The 12,437-nt window shown below is 45.6% G+C and overlaps 1 protein-coding gene across 5 annotated transcripts in view; it reads right to left on the bottom strand.

Moving 5' to 3' along the window:
• The window catches only part of adgb (androglobin), a 114,986-nt gene that overhangs the window by 32,615 nt on the left and 69,934 nt on the right, over nucleotides 1–12,437 (bottom strand). For all 5 annotated transcript variants that reach the window (XM_079526971.1, XM_079526972.1, XM_079526973.1 and 2 more), the window contains one exon: nucleotides 34–127. In XM_079526971.1, the coding sequence (XP_079383097.1) occupies nucleotides 34–127 (94 nt within the window). The remainder of the gene's footprint in view (nucleotides 1–33; nucleotides 128–12,437) is intronic.

Here is a 12,437-nt window from a genome sequence, read left to right as displayed (position 1 = left end):
TGATTACTTGTGAAATGTTTATGCATGGTTTACCATAATAGGGACATGGCGTGTCGCTCTGCCTCCGATTCAACACTCTGCCACACTTCTGCAAGGGTCTGAGATGCACTGAGATTCTCCTTTGTGCCTGGACAAACGTTGCGTGCGCACACACGCACACGCACGCGCACACGCACACACACGCGCACACGCACACACACACGCACACGCACACAGAGAAGAGACAAGCATTTGGCATCCATAAAAGATGGACAGTCAAGGCACCTTGAAGTCAAAGACATGAAAATATCATTATTATAGCTGACCTAGATCAGGGTCGCCGAATGCAGCAATTCAGCGATATTTCTCGTTTTGCCATTGACCGAAAGAAAAGAAAGAAGATGACACCTGAACTTTTCCCCCCGGCAGATCGGCCCACAGCCACAGCTGTCTTGCATTAGTGATGTCGTAATGCGTGTGCATGCATGTACAGTATTTGTATGTATGCATACGTCCGTGCGTGCGTTCTCGCGCATGCACATGTTACAGAATTGTATTCCTGTGTAGCCTAAGTGCTCTTTCTTTGGAGAGACAGGCGTTTCGTCATCCGGTTCACGCTGAACCGCCGTTTGAACCGTGTGGAAGCAGCAGACGAGGCCCCCTCCTCAACCCTGTGGAAGCAGCAGAGACGAGGCCCCCTCCTCAACCCGGTTGAAGCAGCAGAGACGAGGCCCCCTCCTCAACCCTTGTGGAAGCAGCAGAGACGAGGCCCCCTCCTCAACCCTGTGGAAGCAGCAGAGGCGAGGCCCCCTCCTCAACCTGGTGGAAGCAGCAGAGGCGAGGCCCCCTCCTCAACCTGGTGGAAGCAGCAGAGGCGAGGCCCCCTCCTCAACCTGGTGGAAGCAGCAGAGGCGAGGCCCCCTCCTCAACCTGGTGGAAGCAGCAGAGGCGAGGCCCCCTCCTCAACCTGGTGGAAGCAGCAGAGGCGAGGCCCCCTCCTCAACCCGGTGGAGGCAGCAGAGGTGAGGCCCCCTCCTCAACCGTGTGGAAGCAGCAGAGGTGAGGCCCCCTCCTCAACCGTGTGGAAGCAGCAGAGGCGAGGCCCCCTCCTCAACCTAGTGGAAGTAGCAGAGGTGAGGCCCCCTCCTCAACCTAGTGGAAGCAGCAGAGGCGAGGCCCCCTCCTCAACCTGGTGGAAGCAGCAGAGGCGAGCCCCCCTCCTCAACCCGGTGGAAGCAGCAGAGACGAGGCCCCCTCCTCAACCCTGTGGAAGCAGCAGAGGCGAGGCCCCCTCCTCAACCTGGTGGAAGCAGCAGAGGCGAGGCCCCCTCCTCAACCTGGTGGAAGCAGCAGAGGCGAGGCCCCCTCCTCAACCGTGTGGAAGCAGCAGAGGCGAGGCCCCCTCCTCAACCTGGTGGAAGCAGCAGAGGCGAGGCCCCCTCCTCAACCCGGTGGAAGCAGCAGAGGCGAGGCCCCCTCCTCAACCCGGTGGAAGCAGCAGAGACGAGGCCCCCTCCTCAACCTGGTGGAAGCAGCAGAGGTGAGGCCCCCTCCTCAACCGTGTGGAAGCAGCAGAGGCGAGGCCCCCTCCTCAACCTGGTGGAAGCAGCAGAGGCGAGGCCCCCTCCTCAACCCGGTGGAAGCAGCAGAGGCGAGGCCCCCTCCTCAACCCGGTGGAAGCAGCAGAGACGAGGCCCCCTCCTCAACCGTGTGGAAGCAGCAGAGGTGAGGCCCCCTCCTCAACCGTGTGGAAGCAGCAGAGGCGAGGCCCCCTCCTCAACCGTGTGGAAGCAGCAGAGGCGAGGCCCCCTCCTCAACCAGGTGGAAGCAGCAGAGGTGAGGCCCCCTCCTCAACCTGGTGGAAGCAGCAGAGGCGAGGCCCCCTCCTCAACCCGGGGGAAGCAGTAGAGACGAGGCCCCCTCCTCAACCCGGTGGAAGCAGCAGAGGCGAGGCCCCCTCCTCAACCCTGTGGAAGCAGCAGAGACGAGGCCCCCTCCTCAACCAGGTGGAAGCAGCAGAGGTGAGGCCCCCTCCTCAACCAGGTGGAAGCAGCAGACGAGGCCCCCTCCTCAACCTGGTGGAAGCAGCAGAGGCGAGGCCCCCTCCTCAACCCTGTGGAAGCAGCAGAGACGAGGCCCCCTCCTCAACCAGGTGGAAGCAGCAGAGGTGAGGCCCCCTCCTCAACCTGGTGGAAGCAGCAGAGGCGAGGCCCCCTCCTCAACCCGGGGGAAGCAGTAGAGACGAGGCCCCCTCCTCAACCCGGTGGAAGCAGCAGAGGTGAGGCCCCCTCCTCAACCTGGTGGAAGCAGCAGAGGCGAGGCCCCCTCCTCAACCGTGTGGAAGCAGCAGAGGTGAGGCCCCCTCCTCAACCTGGTGGAAGCAGCAGAGGCGAGGCCCCCTCCTCAACCCTGTGGAAGCAGCAGAGACGAGGCCCCCTCCTCAACCCGGGGGAAGCAGTAGAGACGAGGCCCCCTCCTCAACCCGGGGGAAGCAGCAGAGGTGAGGCCCCCTCCTCAACCCGGGGGAAGCAGCAGAGGTGAGGCCCCCTCCTCAACCTGGTGGAAGGAGCAGAGACGAGGCCCCCTCCTCAACCCGGTGGAAGCAGCAGAGGCGAGGCCCCCTCCTCAACCCGGTGGAAGCAGCAGAGGCGAGGCCCCCTCCTCAACCGTGTGGAAGCAGCAGAGGTGAGGCCCCCTCCTCAACCTGGTGGAAGCAGCAGAGGCGAGGCCCCCTCCTCAACCCTGTGGAAGCAGCAGAGACGAGGCCCCCTCCTCAACCCGGGGGAAGCAGTAGAGACGAGGCCCCCTCCTCAACCCGGGGGAAGCAGCAGAGGTGAGGCCCCCTCCTCAACCCGGGGGAAGCAGCAGAGGTGAGGCCCCCTCCTCAACCTGGTGGAAGCAGCAGAGACGAGGCCCCCTCCTCAACCAGGTGGAAGCAGCAGAGGCGAGGCCCCCTCCTCAACCCGGTGGAAGCAGCAGAGGTGAGGCCCCCTCCTCAACCTGGTGGAAGGAGCAGAGGCGAGGCCCCCTCCTCAACCTGGTGGAAGGAGCAGAGGTGAGGCCCCCTCCTCAACCCGGTGGAAGCAGCAGAGGCGAGGCCCCCTCCTCAACCGTGTGGAAGCAGCAGAGGCGAGGCCCCCTCCTCAACCAGGTGGAAGCAGCAGAGACGAGGCCCCCTCCTCAACCCTGGTGGAGGCAGCAGAGGCGAGGCCCCCTCCTCAACCCGGTCTCGTCGTCGCTCCCTATAACTTCATCCCTCACACGATCACTTCTCCAAATCAATAGAACCATTATGGGGTTCTGAGAGGCCAGCAACGCAGAGATGAAAAACCCCTATCATCTCTTAAGCCATTAAGACCTGAGACCAGATTCTAAAAATGTCTTCTACATCCTGACAGTTTTCTGAAAAAGCTATGTTTCTATGTCAGTCGTTCTTTGATTTTTCAAAAAATAGCAGACCTACAAGCTCGTAGCGCGCCACTCGGTGGCGCGCTATGAGCTTGTAGATCTGCTATTTTTCAATAGCTAAAGCATAACATAATGCTAACACCAAGAGGGGTTCCCGCCCAGACCTGAGACCCGATTCTACAAAATGTTTTCTGAAAAACATAATGTCAGTGGTTCTCAAACTCTTTCATGTCACGCACGGACCCCCAGAATGATATGCATTTGGCCGCAGACCCCCACCTCAAAATATGTCGTTCCAGGGACCCCCAGAAGCAAAGATTTGAGTTAAAAATGTTCGCTGTGAAAGAATATATATTCAAAAATGGTAAATGGTGCATTTATCCAAGGCGCTTTACAGAGATTGTGCATTACATTCACCCATTCACACACCGATGGCGGCGGAAACCATGCAAGGCACCAACCAGCACATCAGGAGCAATTAGGGGTTCAGTGTCTTGCTCAAGGACACTTCGACACCAACTCTGGGGGAGCCCGGGTTCGAACTGGCAACCTTGCGGTTTCCATCCAGCCACTCTACCCCTGAGCCACCGCCACTCTACCCCTGAGCCACCGCCGCCCCTTCAAAAGTTTAAAAATAAAAGCTACGGTGACAAAGATACGTTCCAGGTCTTAATGCGTTAATCCATTGAGACCTGGAACGCATCAGTAGTAATAAGGCACCCGATAATGGTCAAAAAGGGCCAAATTCCTGCATAATTGACTGAGGCACCCTGTGGGCGTGGCTAGCGGCCATTTTGATGACGTCACCAGAGTGGGAGTGTTTGAGGGGTGGGGGGCGGGGGGGCGTGTTTGGGGCATGCCCGGGCTTATCTATGACCCCCTACCTGTGTGGGCTGAAGGGGGGGTGGGGAGACGGGGGTAATTATATGTAATTGGATTAGTGCATGCGGGAGACAATGATGTTATTTGAATACCTTTTGTTTAGTAAATAAAAATAAATTGTGTTTGGGGATGCCAGTGATGGTCTATGACCCCCTACCTGTGGGGGTAATTCTATGATGGGGGGTGTAGGAGGGGTGGGGGTGGGCGCCCCGTAGAGCAGGCTATTGTTTTCAATGTCCTCTGAGACTCTGAGGTGTTGTTGAATTTAACATACTATTGGCCTGAGGGCCCGACTTGTTTGTTTTTTAACATTTCTATGCTTGGTGACAGAAGTTAGGGCTGTGTAGACAACACTCAATAAAACTTCTTGTAGTTAATACGTTTATAAAATTTCCATTCAAACAGACTGCCGTAGCTAAGTGTGAAGACTCACAGATTCCCATATAATAGCTCTGAGTTCAAGGGGGGAGTCAGGCAAGAATACAGATTACATTATTGGAAGTAGGGGTGGGGGCTCTCACCTTGACGTGCTGTGTATACTCACGGTTGCACATGGGTGTAAATAGAGTTGCTTGTAAATAGTTGGGGGGAAGCACTGCTGCATTGTGGGTAATTGGGGGAGCGATTGGGGGAGCCCAGCTTTGACGTGCTGTGTTGACTCGCGGTTGTAAAGTGCTTGTAAAGTAGGTGCATTGGAAGTAACCATTGCATGCTGGGTAATTGGGGGGGGAACACCGTAGTGTGAGTCAGGATTGGCACACCCCCCTTCTTTCAGTCAGAGATCTTATTTTATTTAGTAAATATTCTACATTATAGTGTGACAAAATATGATATAGATATAATGTGGTACCGGTTATAATTAGTTACACGTATACTTTTAAACTGATAGGCCTACAAAATAGCTACATTCTCACAATGTATCACTCATTCATTAGTTAAGTTAGTTAGTTTGGTCTCCTATTTTTGTATTGCTTGATTGGGGATAAAATATGTGCATGTTAAAACAAACACGCAGATATTTTTATTGAAAAATACTCTCACTCTCACTTAGTGGTTACATCATGTGAACTAATTTGTGAATAAACCTTTCCCCATAACTTACATAATATTACACATAAAACTCTGGGGTAATATAAATCTACAATAGGATAGATAGAAAATAACGTTAAATTATTTTTTTGTTTTAGGCAAAAATGATAATAGTACTTTTCATGAGTACTTAAAGACATTTTACACTTTAGATGTTGTGTTGGAGGTATACACTAAACCAAATGTTGGGAGCCCAGCTTTGACGTGCTGTGTAGACTCACGGTTGCACATGGGTGTAAATAGAGTTGCTTGTAAATAGTTGGGGGGAAGCACTGCTGCATTGTGGGTAATTGGGGGAGCGATTGGGGGAGCCCAGCTTTGACGTGCTGTGTTGACTCGCGGTTGTAAAGTGCTTGTAAAGTAGGTGCATTGGAAGTAACCATTGCATGCTGGGTAATTGGGGGGGAACACCGTAGTGTGAGTCAGGATTGGCACACCCCCCTTCTTTCAGTCAGAGATCTTATTTTATTTAGTAATTATATAGCAAGATGTTGAACAATACATGAGTAGCAACATGTTTATGATAAAGATGCTTGCCTGAAAATACATACGTTGTACTAGTCAAGACATCGGTAGAGAACATTTTTTTTAATTTTATTTATATGTCACTTTCAGTTAGTTGTCAGTTGTCAGTTTTTGCTACCAACTCACGGCATTTGTCGATGTGCAAATAATTCCAGTAACTGGTGGCTTGCTAACATACATACATACATACATACATACATACCTACCTACATACATACATACAAGCATACAGTACATACCTACATACATACATACATACATACATACATACATACATACATACATACATACATACATACATACATACATACATACATACATACATACAGTACATGTATACATACATACATGCAGACAGTACATGCATACATACATACATACAAACATACAATACAGTAAATGCACAACACGAAACGAAAAAAACATGCAAACAAGTACATGCGTACATACAAGCAGTACATACCTACATACATACATACACACATACATACATACATACATACATACATACATACATACATACCTACATACATACATACATACATACATCACAATGCAAAACATGAAACGAAAAAACATGCACAACACGAAACGAAAAAACATGCGCAACATGAAAACAAAACACTACCTAATAACAAGAAACCGCTAGTACCCAATGTTATAGTTAGTACAACATGTCCCGTATGGTCTAGCGTTTAAGGGTTCCTGGTTTTCATCGGGGAGGCCCAGGGTTCGAATCCCTGTACGGGAATATCATATGTTTATGTTCTGATGAATTGAAAATGATGATCAGTGTTGTTAACAAGTGTAATGGTTTATCATTGATCGGCCGCAAGTAACACTTTGTATCTGTGTATACACAGATTTGGTTATCATAAAAGTTACAATTCATTTCTGACACAGTGAAGCTGTTCGTAAACTACGCTCACGTAAGTACCGGTATGTGTTTAGTAATTACTAAATAGCTACAGGAGCCATTGAGCAATAATACAGTTTGGGGGGTGGGGTTAAGCATCATTTTGTAGGGGTTAGCCTCTTACTTCATACTTCATGAATAGAGTATAGATGAAAATAGATTTGACATATTAATGGCTCAATGTATAACATTTTATTTACATCATACACAACATTGGTTATGACAAACGGGGGATAGGGATGACCTTGAGGTACAGTGACTGTCCATATAATATACCACTGATGTGGGCAGTTTAGAACTCCTAATTATGAATGTTTAAACTACTGGTTATGTGGTATGTTGGGGGTTGACGTTAGATCTAGTATTATGTTCAAAGTATTTTAACATCTCGTGTCAGAGTTGATATTTTAATATCGTCGTTTCTCTTCGGTGATGGAGACTAACCAACTTAAAATGTTAGAATCCTTATCATGAAAAGTATGGGTTCATTGTGTTAACATAAGATGCAGCTGTACTACATAGGGTATGCTATAATCATGTTTGTGACCTCAAAACCAACTGTTACTAATATGTTACGGGAAAACAAGATGAATCTTTATGAAATCATAAGAAAACATATCGATTTTCTAATTGAGATTGTTTGTAATGCAAAATTAATTACAAAGCGTGATGAATATAGCCTTTTATTCTTGGATGACCCTACAATCACACTACTGGACATTTTAATCCATAAAAATAGTGAACAGTGTTCTCATGCTTTCGCGAATATCCTTAAATCTGACGAAGTAACAGCAACAATACCATTTCTTAAAACATTGATCAGTAGTGAAATAGAACGCTACAATGCAGCAATTTCTAAATATTTGTGTGATGAGTGATGTATAGGGTTCAGTGGTCTATCTCGCTGAAAAGAAAACCTGTGTATGGATTACCAAGCGTGCCCTAGCAGTGTTATAGGGATTCTCATTATAAACCCCCACTGAGTATCAATTCCGCAACATAGGCTGACATGATACACTAATCTCAAATCCATATAACTAGCTAGAAAACCGAAGGGCTGCTAGATGCACCCACTATACACTTCCCCCCTCATCTAGAATGCCGAAGGACCACTAGTTGCAATTAGTTACAAAAGCATAGTATACTACCCTGTAATTATGGAGGACTATACTTTATCAATGGGGGGAAACCAACGCAAGTGGAGGAGACAACCCGTGCTGGAGGACACCTGAGAGCCTGAGGGCCCAGGATGAGGAACCATGGATGTACACCAATCCACCCCGGTTCATGGCTGGCGATGACGATGATGGATATGATGAGATGTCATTCTGGAGCTCACCTCCATCATCACCTATGTATTCCTATGATACGCGTGACTCACCCTACGTTTGGCCATCACCCATACATTCACCTGAGTCCCATGACAATGATGACACTTCAACTGCAAGGCCTTCACCACCACCATCCATAGTTAATTTACCCCTGAACCATACTGATGGGGTGATCAGTACAAAACTTATAGATATTATCACAGTATGTGTTGTTAAACTACTCCAAAATGCTATAACTGCACAGATGAGAGAAAGTTGCAACGGTTGTCAGATAGACCATTGTAGTCAATCCGTTATGCATATAGTGAAACAATTGTATAGTTGCATATATTGCAGACAGTTTTCTGACCTCGTATTATTACATTGCACATACTGTACATTGTATGTACTGTATTGAGAAAAATATTGGGGTGATAATGTGTACCATCTACAGTGACTACGATGATTATTCCTAAATATGCAATCATTATAAAATATGTAATCATAAAAGATTTGTATATTTTGTTATCATTTTGCTAGCTGCAATTAATTTCTACAACATTGTATGTGTTTAACATCAGTATCTGTTTTATTAATTCGCTTTGATAGCATGGGTTGGCTTAGGGGTAAGTCTCTTTTGAGGGTTTAGCCTCTACAGTTTACAATTTAGGCATTTAGCAGACGCTCTTAATCCAGAGCGACTTACATTAAGCAATAACAAAAGCATGGCATACATCACATATATAAAAAGTAGTTATCATGAATCATGCCAAGACTAAGAACGTAACAGTGGAGTATCTATGTAAACTATACATACTATACTATATAATATATTATACATGTGTACTATAAAGTGCTATGACTCTCACTTCATACTTTATGTATAGAGTATAGACAAAAAATAGGTGAATTTTGTGATAAAAATAATGAGTGGGTCTAGTCAGAAGGTGGGTTATATGATGTCATATTAATGACTCAATGTATAATATTTTTATTTACACCGTGAACAACATAGTTTATGACAACTGAGGGGGTAGCTATAGTATAGTGACTGTGTCCACATGACATACCCCCGTGATGGGGAGTAATTTTGTTTTGAAATTGTGACCCCTACCCAAACATAAACAACTTGAATGTAGAATTTTCAAGTTTAATGTGCCAACTTGTTGACTCTTTTGAGAACTTCCCCAGAAAACCCTGATAGAATTCATACAATGATCGTATTCATCACCCCTAACGCTAAAAAGTTTTGTGTAAAGATACGGAGACAAACAGATTCTGTACATATTTGGTATATCTTTATTGACCCAGTTGTGGACAGAGAGTTCCCAAGTCAGATATCAGGCTGTCAATAGTCACAAATATGGTGTCTATCATTAAAACAAACAGCCCTTAGTGTGCAATAAGTGGTATCTGGGTCTATATTATGGTTGGCTTTAACAGTTAATACAATATCTTCAGGTCTCTTTAGGTCTTTATAAACCGAAAATGCTATATATTTACCACCCCAATGCATCCCTTACACTGTATTTTACTAGGCCCCTGACATAAATAATAGCTCTGTCAGATGTCACAGCATTTGTTGTGAAGTTTCACAGCTACTCTGGGTGAGCAAATGATCTAGTGACCCATTGGCCTACTACCCTCAGCCATGATTGAGAACTATTATGATGATTTAGCCTAAGATGTTAAGATACGATGTTCACATTAGCCTATTATTTTGGCTAAGATGTTAAGATACGATGTTCCACATCAGATTTCATTCCCTAGGTGTGTGTTTTTTTCCCGTACAATACCCCCTAGGGATCAATTTAGTGAGATAATAGGGGGAAAACCATGTTTTAACCAGAATGTAATGGTAAATGAGTGATTGGGCATTTTACGATGATTGGCTCTGTAATTACCTACCCGGTTATTGTATAAGCCGAGTTAGAAAGCTCCGCCTCTCATGGGCCTGTTCTTTAAATGTAGAGAAACCGAAGAGTACGTAAGTATTGAGACGTAACCAGCGAAGACGAAAGATGTATTCACCTCACATGATTTACCATGACGAAGACGAGCAGATATACCAGTTATGTAATGGGCGTAAATTGCGGTGCTGTTTTTCACCGGCTGCCTGTTTCTCGTATGTTGATCTATATACAATGGAAGATGGCGAAATACTGTTTGAGACAGGCATGCCTCATTTGAGAGTTTATGCGTCTGAATTTGAAAGATTGAACATGGCTCTTATGGATTTCATCAATTACTTGCTCTGGGAGAGATGGGCTAGCAATGACTACATCAAACCTCCTGTAATGGTGGAAGTAGATGATTCAGTCGCTTCTAGGTCTAAGCTCCTTGTCGATTGCTCAAGATCAAATTTGTGGCTGTTGGTGAGATCACAGTCTCACCAGGGCCCTCCTGAAAATCCTAAAACTATGATGGATAAAGAGAAATACTTCCCGATCCGTATAGCGTTTCATTCAGGAGATTTATGGTTGTTACAAGACGTGTTGAAATTAATCAATAATTTTTTCGTCAGAGCAAAAGAGTGTAGAAAGGCTGTACTGTTGGAGGGACGCCTTACAAGGGTCAATCATGTATTGTCATTGGACTATCCCTTTGCAAAGAAGCCGTGGCGTGTAGATCTGAATAAACCCCGCAACATAAATATACCCAAACCGGCTGGTGCAACATTGTTCTCAATGGATAATCGTCCTGAAATTCATAGATCATATCACGGATTAGGGACCGACGGGTCGAAGTAGACTATGTAGACACAGTGATTATACCCTCAATCTACTCTGCGAAGGACACTTAATCACGGAGAGAGAACACCGGAACCTGACGCGTACATACTCCGGTTATTCTGATCCTGTCACCGATCTCGTGGTCATAATATTGGACAAGGGCGAAACAACTTGCAGGGTATTCATGTCTATGGACATACAGGGGCCACATCTATCAGAACGGTTTCCTGCTCTGAAGACGCTGCCGTGGTACATATCTCCTGGTTGTCCTGTCTTTCCTCACGTCATACAGAAAGAACAGACTTTGGCAGTTTGGATGGAACAATTCCTTGCTAGGAGAGTCCAAATTATTTGAAAAGAAATGTGAAAAGAAATGTGAAAAAATATTACAATGACATTGTGTGCCACACACGTATTGCTGATTATGTAATCATAATAAAAAAGAAATAAGTATTTGACAAACCTATATGTCGTTATAGTTTTTACCCATGCACAGATGTGATTTAAGGTTTTTTAAGGGATGATATGAGAAGTTTGAGAACTGATCATCTGTTTTTTAGGTACCGGTATGATTGATTGAAAACAGCTACTATTAACAATAGGCCTATGCTGTTCAATGTAAGGACCAGGGGTCACCACCATGTCATCTTGTGGTGGACATTTTCTCGAAACTAGATGTTTGCCAGGTCGGCTAATTTTATATGTGTTCGCCTATTATACCGTAGGCTATGTGTTTTAAGGACTGCCCCCGTAACATACACTTACTACACACATGTAGATTAGCTAGCCAATTTATTTATAGGGTGTATTTATAACAAAAGGCAATTGCCATGAATGCGAATCATATCATTATTGAATGAGTGAGACATTTGGGAATTAATTGTGTGGTCATGTGTACTATGTACTAGTCTATAGTAAAGACAATGATACGTTACTAATAAAAAATGCACGACATACACCACTTTTGACTCATTCACTCAGCTGTTCTCTCCCATTATATTATGACTAGTACATTATTCAACCAATACCAATAACTATTAACTAATAACTATTTTGCAACAAAATTTGGAATAATTGTTAATTTCAGCTATTTTATCATTTTTCAGACATGTTCTCTATCCATTTTGTAACTATGCAAACCTCTGTAGTGGTAAAAGACCCCCATACTTCACCATTCCCCCCTGGTGGGTAGGTAATTACAGAGCCAATCATCGTAAAATGCCCAATCACTCATTTACCATTACATTCTGGTTAAAACATGGTTTTCCCCCTATTATCTCACTAAATTGATCCCTAGGGGGTATTGTACGGGAAAAAAACACACACCTAGGGAATGAAATCTGATGTGGAACATCGTATCTTAACATCTTAGCCAAAATAATAGGCTAATGTGAACATCGTATCTTAACATCTTAGGCTAAATCATCATAATAGTTCTCAATCATGGCTGAGGGTAGTAGGCCAATGGGTCACTAGATCATTTGCTCACCCAGAGTAGCTGTGAAACTTCACAACAAATGCTGTGACATCTGACAGAGCTATTATTTATGTCAGGGGCCTAGTAAAATACAGTGTAAGGGATGCATTGGGGTGGTA

Source organism: Electrona antarctica (genome assembly GCF_951216825.1).
Source record: "Electrona antarctica genome assembly, chromosome: 17".
NCBI lineage: Eukaryota > Metazoa > Chordata > Actinopteri > Myctophiformes > Myctophidae > Electrona > Electrona antarctica.
This window is presented reverse-complemented; position numbering and strand designations above follow the sequence as displayed.